Source organism: Harpia harpyja, chromosome 1 (genome assembly GCF_026419915.1).
Source record: "Harpia harpyja isolate bHarHar1 chromosome 1, bHarHar1 primary haplotype, whole genome shotgun sequence".
NCBI classification, from domain to species: domain Eukaryota; kingdom Metazoa; phylum Chordata; class Aves; order Accipitriformes; family Accipitridae; genus Harpia; species Harpia harpyja.
This window is the reverse complement of record NC_068940.1, coordinates 24,081,142-24,090,834: the sequence shown is the minus strand read 5'-3', so window position 1 is coordinate 24,090,834 and position 9,693 is coordinate 24,081,142. Positions and strand designations below refer to the sequence as shown.

Genomic DNA, 9,693 nt, shown 5'->3' with positions numbered 1-9,693 from the left:
AAAACGGGAATGATGCAGTCTGGGCCACCCCATGCACGAGAAGCTCGCGGGCCTTCCTTTTACAGTTCTTGCAAGAAGGTAACTGGGTGGAAATTGGAACGAATCAAAAAATTGTTTATGGGGATGGAGAGGTTCACCCAGGTATGATAGCATTCTCCAGAACCAGTGTGTGCCACATAAAAGCTAGATGGATGATGGGATAAAGAAAAAAGTAAATTAAACTATTAGGAGGAAAAATTAGAAAACTGTGTGAAGGGAGGTTACAGTAAATCAAGTAACATGAGAAGTGTTTAAGTTCTCTTAAAAGTTACCTAATAGTTCTCTACAGCTAGTGCTCACCAGTGCCACAGAAGGGGTAAGGGAGTGATCAGAATCCCGTGTTTTGGTCACACTCACTGTGGTGCTGAAGTGCTACATTATTCAGGAAGAGTCATGGGTGAGGAAACAAGTGGGCGTGGGAACCAAACAGAACAATTTTGTGACCATGCTTTAAAATGTGTGAAGCTTTAGACTGAGCTACATGAAGCACACTCTAGAAAGCTGGATAATGTGATGATATACAGGACAGAAGCTACAGACGAGCTGTAGTGAGGGAACTGAAAAAGGAGAGCGCTAAGGTATAAACTAAGGTAGATCAAGCTATCAAGCAGGAGAATATGATCAACAGTAGCCAACCTTCCAGGCTCCCTTCTCCTCCTCCCTGGTTTAGGAAAATGACAGAAGCCCCATTCTTGGGATTCTTTCTGAATGCAGATTCAAAGGGCTCTGCTCAGCTTCTCTCTTTTGAGCTTGCAGTAGTGGGTTCCTACGTCTCAAGATAAAAATAATCTATTGCCTGTATTAGCCAAATTCGTTTCCTAATTGAAAAACCTTCCATCACTGATTTAGATTGAGACAACTAAAAAAAAAAAAAAAACAAGAAAAAAAATGTGTGAAAAATGCTTACAGGAGAAATGCCTTTCTAACTTAAAATTGTGAAAGCTCTGGACATTTGTGTTGTATCATTCAGGAAACCTGGGCGTATAATCACTGTTACTTGTGGTATCAGGATCTTGGCAGGCCAAGGACAAACCAGTAACTTAAACCCAGCTGTTTCACACACGTGCAATGAGGAGACTGGAATGAACTCCCACAGTGCAAATAACACCTCACAGCCAGGAAGTAACCTTATAATGAGAGTCATAGCCTGAACCCAGTTTACTTTTTATCCCCCCAAAACACTGTAACTATTTCAAGAACTAAGAATATCCTGACTGTTAACATTTTATGCTGCATTGTTCTTTGTTACAAGATATTTTTATTCTGGGAAATAATTCCCATCCCTGTAGAAGACAACATTCTTGTGTGAGAAGCTGAACAGAAAAATGTTAAAATAAATACATTTTTCTGCCTACTATACTGCTAAAGTACTCAAAAATAAGCTGCTCTTTTTCAGGAGCATTACTTGCATAAATGACAGAAATATTTAATCTTCTACTTTTGGATCACTTTAATAGCTGAACAGTTCATATATGAAGCAGTGTCCAGGAAGTTAGTGAAGCCCCCCCAAAACCCACCACCATTCCTATTCCATGTTTTAACATGTGGTGTTTAGGACTATGAAAGGGGAGGCAGTAATGAATCGTTTTAATGCATGGTCGGTCAGTAGAATATAGAGACTAGAGTATAAAGCATCTGATTTTGGCTAGAGAAAGGAGAAAAAGAAAGTCACCAGGTGTGGTTCTGACTTACCTATCTGGATTGTCAGCAGCACAGACAGAATCAATTAGTCCTACATCGAGTGTACCCTATAAACAAATAGCCAACCAGAAAAGGAGGAAGACATTTACTATTACGTTACTCGCAGTACTCTTCTCAGAGACAGGTGACAGGAGCAGCAGCTTTGATCAAGCAGAGTGAACTGCAGCTTTGGGCATCAGTTTCTCTTAACCATTAAAACTGCAGAGGGGAAAACTAAAAGACCCAGATAAACAGGTCCAGTAAAAGATTATCTCTAGTTAAGCTGGAGGCAGCTCAAAAACTGCTCTTATTTTTCGATGCTTCCAAACCTGCCTGAACTTTTCACCTAAAAGTGCCATCCCAATATAAATGGCATCTGCTCAGAACAAACTTCTGAAGCCATTAAGCAGAAGTTTTTATTTCCCTTTGCTTGACATTAGGTTCCAAATGTATCCCATTTATTCCCAGTGTATGTTGTACAGAATGATAAATGCAGAACCAGAGAAATCTCAGAATTTTCAACTCTTGGGTTTTTACTTTACTCATTAACTGTACCTTTGCAAAACTTGAAACTCAAACGTACACTGTGGTGTGATAAGGAACTGGACCAGAAAAAAACACCCCCCAAAACACCACTCATTTTTCATCAAGGTGAATGATGGGAGAGGAAGCAGAAGTCACTCTCTTCTTGTATAGCTGCATGGAGCCTCTAGCCAGTGTCACAGCTACCACCGCATTTAAGGAGGCCTAGGTTGTGACTCAGAAGCTGTGGCCAGCACAGTGCCCCTGTTTTCTGAAAATATTTTCTTTGAAAAGTTCTTCAGATTTAGACTTACCACAGCATTCTGTGGATTTGCCTGCTCATCATGCATCTCTCGGATCTCTTGCTCTGTGGACGCATGGACTTGACTCAGTACACTAAACCACTGGCTGTGGAGAGAAAGGCAGCAGTGTAAGTAAAATGTTGCTCCTGCACAAGCCTTCTGTCACCTTTGCTCTGCAGAGATCTAGCAGGTTCTGCAGGTTTCTGAAATTTCTTAAGATGCCTTTAGTCAACACGCATAATAGCAGCAAGGCTTTACGTCGGTGCAAGTAATACTGGGTACAAGCAAGCCCCTCCACATCTCCCATCCAAGCTCGTGTCATACCTGTCTTCCTGAAGACAAATACCTTCTAAAAGTGGGATCCCTGAAAAACTGGCAGTAAGCACACTGAAACATCTGAGTGCTTAGACTATTTGTAACACATTCCACCTATTTCATCTGGAAAAAAATACATTAGTAGCTACACACAAAGCATTTAAGGGGAAACCCAACCTTCAGATTATAAATTCTGCTGCACTGATAGCGTGACTGGTAATAGTTTCTTACAGTGATGCTTCTGCAAAGACCATCCAGGCCCATCAAGTCCTCTGTAGAAGCACAACTGAGAGGGGGGAAAAAAGAATAAAAACCCCAAGCAAATACCTCTACATTTTTTGTTCCCTATGGAGCATTGGAAAATCCCGCTGCTGGAAGGACCAGTGAAGTTGAGCCAGCGCCAGTTTGTGCCACTCCTGTGGCCTCGTATACATCCACAACAGGAAAACTGGCAGAGAGGTTTCCAGTACTTCGGCCCCTAGTGCTGAGCAGCAATTGCAGGAGGATTTAATTCCAACCTCACCTTCTGCTTCTGGGAAACCTCTACCCTCCTGGCACTTGCACATGATAAAGCTCAACTGCTCTAAGCAATCCCACTGAAATCCAGGGCAGAGCTTGGCCTGTTCGGCAGGTTCCTGAATGCCATTCTTTGAGATACAAATTTGCCATTCTAATGAAAACCACCTGGGGCCAAGTTTTCAAAGGGCTCAAAAGCCCAGCCTTTAAAACAGACTCCTCACTCTTCTCCCAAGGCTCCTCCACCACCACCAGGTTGAGGAAACAAATGCAAAACTACTGGATTTATATATAAAGCTATCTTTTCTGCAACTGCTTGTAGTCACAGAATTTATGCGTAGGATCCTGACGTGCTGCCTCCTTAACTTCAGCATTCAGAAGCCAACTGTTCCCCACAATGCAGCTATCTGGAAACCAAACTGCCAAAATAGCTTGAGAAAACCTGTGTAGTCTGTCGAACAGTACCATCGCTGCCATATCCTAAATCCTTTCCAACAGCTTATGCTTTCATTAGAAACAATGCAAGGCATGAAGAAAAACGAAGATTTAGCGTGCCTGACGATAAAGAAGATGAGAACATACCGAGTTCTGATTCTTTTGTTAAGACTCAGATACCCACAGAGAGGTTGTGCTTAACACTTTACTTTGCTGGATGTAAGACAAGGTCACCGAAAACCCCTCGAAACGAGGGAAGGGTCACCTAGAGAGAAGGAACCATCAGCTGAAGCAAACTAAACCCCACGTACCAAAAAATTCCCACAAATTAAATTCAGCTTTCCTTTTTGGACTCAGGAATTGCAAATGTATTTAAATGTCAATCTTCTATTTAAAAACAACAAAAAAAGACTTTATAGCACTGTATGCACATTTAGTAATACTTTCTTATTGGATTTTAAAGAACAATTCAGAGTTTTCATAATTTCATGTAATCTTTGTGTAAACAATGAGAAAAATTAATCACGGCACTTTGCAAAAGACAAAGGCAGACTTTACTCTCCTTTTGCTTTCTTCCCTCTCGGGACCTCCTTTGTCTTTCAGCTGAGTCCCAGAACCCAGGAATAGGGAAAAAGACAGACTAGGGCTTTGAAAGGAATAAACCCTCAGCAACGGCTGCCCACTGAAGCATTACTTCTTTCCTCAAATACACTTCCACGATCAAAATAGTAATTCCTCTTTTGGGGCGGGGGGGTGGCATGTCAGGTTTCTCTTGTTTTTTCCCTTCATTTATATCTAGCCCATGTACAAAACATTTTTTTTCAATAGCAGATCCAGAACCAACACAGTCCAGTAATTTTGTACTTCACTTTTAACACTGCCAAACATGAACGAGGCTTTGACTTAAGCCTATCTGCAAATCCTTACACATCTCCCTCATTAAAGTCTCCTGGGATGACTGAAAAAAAAGAAACATGAAATACACTGGTAAAAAGTAATTTAATCTGGATGGTATGTTATGTGTACTATACACAACAATAGCCTATAGTGTCTCCTTCTCCGTGTTTACGAAAAAAATCAGAGAGAGATGCATGACAACAGACAAGTCTTTATGCTGATAATTTCTTATTGGTCCCTAGGGCATACTAGGTACACAAGTCTAATAGAAGAGACTTTAGCTAAGCCTTCATTTTAAAATATACTACCATCACACAAGAATCTTAACAATAACTGCTGGAAAGCTCATAACTTATTTCAAGGGTAATTTTAAGGATGCCTAAAAAATGAGGAATGATTCTGCATTGTAAGCATTGCTAAATTTATATTCGGGGTCCTGTGATATAGGAAGGTATTATACCTTTAAAAAGAATAGAATACAAAGCAACTTTCAAGGCTTCAGAGCAAAGTAGCTCAAGTGATGTTGACATAGGCATCCTGTATTCTGGCCTTGGGGCAGCAAGGCAGTGGGTAATAAGCTTTGATTACTAAGTTCACTTTATTTAAAACTTGATTTTTATGGGCAAGCATATTATTATCTCGTATGAACTGCAGTGTGGGGATTTTTTATTTTTTTAAAAGGATGCACTACAACTGATCTGACAGGTCAAGCTTGCTCCTCACATACCAGCCTCCCTCTACAGTTTGATATGGATCCTTTAGCAACAAAAGGAAGACCCTTTTTAAATCAGCAGAAAGGGAAACACTCTCTTGCACGCCCTTCTTATTCATGAACATGCTTTCACCCTAAAATCTAGTGACCACATTACAACTTTTACCTGAAAAAATTTTAGGCTCTGCTTAGGCAAACAGATCCCAACCCTAAAGAACAGTACTTTATTTCAGGCAGATTACAGGGTCTTATATATTGATTTAATCTATGCAGCTAAACACAGCAGGGCAATGCACAAGACAAGCATCAATGGCTGATGACTGCCTCTCTACAGACATACTGTATTTCAGAAAGTTGCTAGCAATAAATGGGTAACAGCCAAATTCTAGGCAAATTTTCATTGGCAGTCTGACTCTTCCCAGTAATGTTCTGCCACAAGATTTTCTTCTCAGCAGGCCTTTTGAAAAAGTGTTAAATGCAACATGTTTAACACAGCTTGAATATTTTGTGACAGTGGGCAAACAAATTCATGACAAACACAAGTCAGAATGGCATAGAGGTTAAAAAGGAGGAGGAAAAACAAAAAAAAAAGAAAAATGCCTGATGATTTTCATACCTTGCATCCTCAGGAGACTCAGCAATTAAGTGGTAGGTCCTATCACCCATTATTAGATCAATACCGTTTTCTTTGCCTGTATTATCAACAATCTCTCTGAAAAGAAGAAAACGCCAAGATTGAGCATTAGAGATTGTCAACGTTTTGAAAATTCTGTTCTGCTGAGAAGCTCACAAACTACTGATACGTAAAATAACAGCAGTCAGCCTTGATCAGGTTCATTTGCAAGACTCACAATATGATTTATCAGACAAGTATTAATTCACCGAACTATAGTTGTAGTGCTTTCTGCCTATACGGTACAAATATTCAAACTATTATGAATGTCACTATACCAAGTTGACTATCCTGTTATTGTTTTAACAAAAACTAAAGAAGCAGCATTATCAAACCTCAAGAGAGGCAAGGATAACTGAGTTGAGAAATGGATATATTTCTGAACTGACTGCATACCCAAGTAATTTTTGGAGTGGTAAAAAGAAAGCTCTTGGAAGATTAAAAACAAAAAGCAAACAAAACCTGGTTTAGTGATTCTGTGTGGTTGTGAGTCAGCATAAAGACAATTCCAAACATGGCTTCCAGAGAAAGCCCAGTACTCATCTGCTGAAAAATTACATCTTTCTAATTTGTAGTTTGGACATCTAAGTATCGATATATTAAACAATAATGAACCACAAAGCACAAGATTTTTAAGGAGTAATTTAAGTATTACATCAGGTTTTCCTGAAGCTTAAGAAATCAACTTGATTTCCTTTCTGCTGTTTTACTGTATTTGTCTGAGGCTTATTATTTCCTTAACTAGCTATACTTATCAGCTATACCATTCTCATAAATCTCTATCCTATAAACGATATATGCAAGCTCTGCTTATAAGACTCGTGAGGACAACTTACCTGCTATTAAAACAAAAAGCTATAATTCTGTACTGTTTTCTTTAATTTGGTTTCCTTCCCTCCCAATAACAGTGTCCAACAGAATACCCCCCTGTTCTGTGTTTTAAGTGAATCAGCCTAAGATTTATTTAATTTGAACGGGGTCCCTAATACGGAGTGGTGAAATACGCAAGTCACATGATATGTTAGGAACGCACTCAGTGAATATTAGTTACCTAGAAAAGCTATTGCTTATTTCTCATGACATACAGCTCTTTAATACAAGTACCTTTTCTTTTAGCTACTTTATACACAAATAATCATTGATTGAACCTAAAGTTCAAGTTAGGTTCAACAACCTTTACCTGACAATTTTAAAGGTACATTCAGCAAAGAACTTCTATAGAGCACAGTCAATGAACCAACGTGGTGACAACAAAAAAAGGTTTAAACATATTAGAAAAATACGCTAAATAAATGCTGTGGGTACATGAGACAGAGTCAAATTCAGTTTCCACAATAAAAATTGTGGTAGGAACTTCAGTTTCAGAAATTCAGAGATTTACTTGACAGCCAGCAGCCCATTGGTTTTACAAGAGCAAGTCAGGATGCTCGCTGAAACCATTTACTTCGTCCTGCCTGAAATCAGGCTCAAGCCAGGACTTCTAAAGAAAAGATTAATCTAAGCTTTCAATTTAGTTTAAGTACTTTGTTAAATTAACAAAATAAAATGGATAGTTGCAGATTACAAGGAGCAGAGCGGAACAAGTGTTACAGCCATTTGTATTTTTCTCTACCTTGGAAGAAAGCTTATGTACACTTTTATACAGAAATGAGACTACCAATGTTAGCACACTTTAATTTTTAAATCAGATAATCCGTAAGTTCATAAAGCATACTGACTGTTTAGAAGGAAAAATACCATCCCTCAGAAAACTTTTTTGATGCATGCTTCAAGAAGCATAGAATTTTAAGGCGTAAGGAACTTTAGTTAGCAAGACATCAGTTATTAAGTTAGGTTTAGTAATTCTTTTTTTTTTAAATGAATATATACATTTTAAAGACTTTTCTACCACGACCACAATTACTTCAGACATGAAAAAAATCGTAAATGCATACAGAAGATACAGCTTTGACCCATGCTAACTTAAATATATTCAGGGCCTATTAATTCCACCCTCTTCATTCTAGGTTTGCCTGCAGCTACAGACTTGGCAACGTGCCCCAAATTGCCTTGGGAATCGTTACAGACTAAGTAGGGCCTCTAGTCTGGGAGAAAGCATGGACGGGTTCATTGTAGCAGCAGTTTTCTGAAGTATTTGGCACTGGCTTAGCTCTGGAGCACTCTGTAGACTTAAGAGAGAGCCAAGTATGGACAACACTTGCTTTCAGTAACTTCATCGCACACACTCTCATGCTTGCATTCACACAATTTGAAGGCAGGGCACTCAACACCTTCCCAGACTAAGCCCCAAGAAGCCTTTAGGAGGAACTATGGCTAACATATAAACCTACTTGGCTGTTCGGACATCAATGGCACCCTTTAGCTTTTCTTCACTGTCATTTTCAAAGTACATCAACCTGGACTGCCTGAGGACAAACCATCGTTTCTTCCAGTTCCTTCTGGAAAGCGTAGATGATCCACCCCCCTTTTTGTGAAGCCAACCCTGCTTAAGTGCTTCCTGCTTGGAACGAAACCACAGGAAGGTCTCATCTTTCAGGACACACCAGCGTCGCTTCCATGTGTTTATTAAGCCACCTGGCAAGACAGACAGATGTGGGTTTATATGCAGTTAAGACAAAAAATTATATTATAAAACAGAAGGTGTGACCGAACCAATGCTGGAAGATGCTGACCAACAATGCTGCAGTTAAACCGAGTCTCTGCTGTAAGCCATGAAACCAAAGATCTCATTTTTGCATATCCTTAAGGCCACCAATATTGTTGGCAATCTAAAGACCTTCAAATTACAAATTGTAATAAATCTCTATATAACAAAAACATATATGTAACATGTATATAATTATATATACTTATACATAGCATATATATAATAAAAAATAAATTATTTAGAAGTCTTACCACATATGAGAATCAGATCTTTAACACTGTTTTCAATGTATCTCAATGATAATCTAAGAAAAGTTTAGCGTTAAACTCTTTCCTCTCTCCAGGTTATTAAGAGGTAGCAATATTGAAGTCAAAACCACAAAACCTGAAAAAGCTATACTCCGAGTAGGAACTATACCAGCGTGAGCTCAGTCATACCAAAGTGTGACTACACGGTAGACGATACACCTTGCACTCTAATTACATCACAGTTGTAAAAACCTTAACCAAACCAAGGCACTCCTGTCATTCCACAAAAAATTACTGCTATGTCAGAAAGTAAATGCCATGCTAGTGATGACTGCGTTATTTTTCACACAAAGATAGCTGTGAGCACATTCATCACTGTTCCTATTCCAGGAAAATTAGTTATGCTAGTGATGGGTATCACACAAGGATTCATCTAGATTGTTATTTACTATCAATCATCAGAAGATAAACCCAAGAATCTTCACCAGAGAACTCCTGTGTATATTCTTTCAGTCTCTCATCCCCCTTTGCTACACATATCCTTGTGTCTTTCGGATCTGTCCTGGTTTCAGCTGGGATAGACTTGATTTTCTTTCTAGTAGCTGGTATAGTGTTGTGTTTTGTGTTCAGTATGAGAAGAACGTTGCTAACACACTGATGTTTTCAGCTGTTGATAAGCAGTGTTTATCCTAAGTCAAGGATTTTTC

The 9,693-nt window shown here is 39.0% G+C and overlaps 1 protein-coding gene across 1 annotated transcript in view; it reads right to left on the bottom strand.

The window, feature by feature from the left end:
• Positions 1 to 9,693, bottom strand: part of MYO10 (myosin X) — a 169,469-nt gene that overhangs the window by 14,959 nt on the left and 144,817 nt on the right. Inside the window, exons 27-30 of the mRNA XM_052781271.1 lie at positions 8,422 to 8,665; positions 6,035 to 6,130; positions 2,556 to 2,649; positions 1,732 to 1,787 (exon numbers count right to left, since the gene is read on the bottom strand). Of these exons, the coding sequence (XP_052637231.1) occupies positions 1,732 to 1,787; positions 2,556 to 2,649; positions 6,035 to 6,130; positions 8,422 to 8,665 (490 nt within the window). The remainder of the gene's footprint in view (positions 1 to 1,731; positions 1,788 to 2,555; positions 2,650 to 6,034; positions 6,131 to 8,421; positions 8,666 to 9,693) is intronic.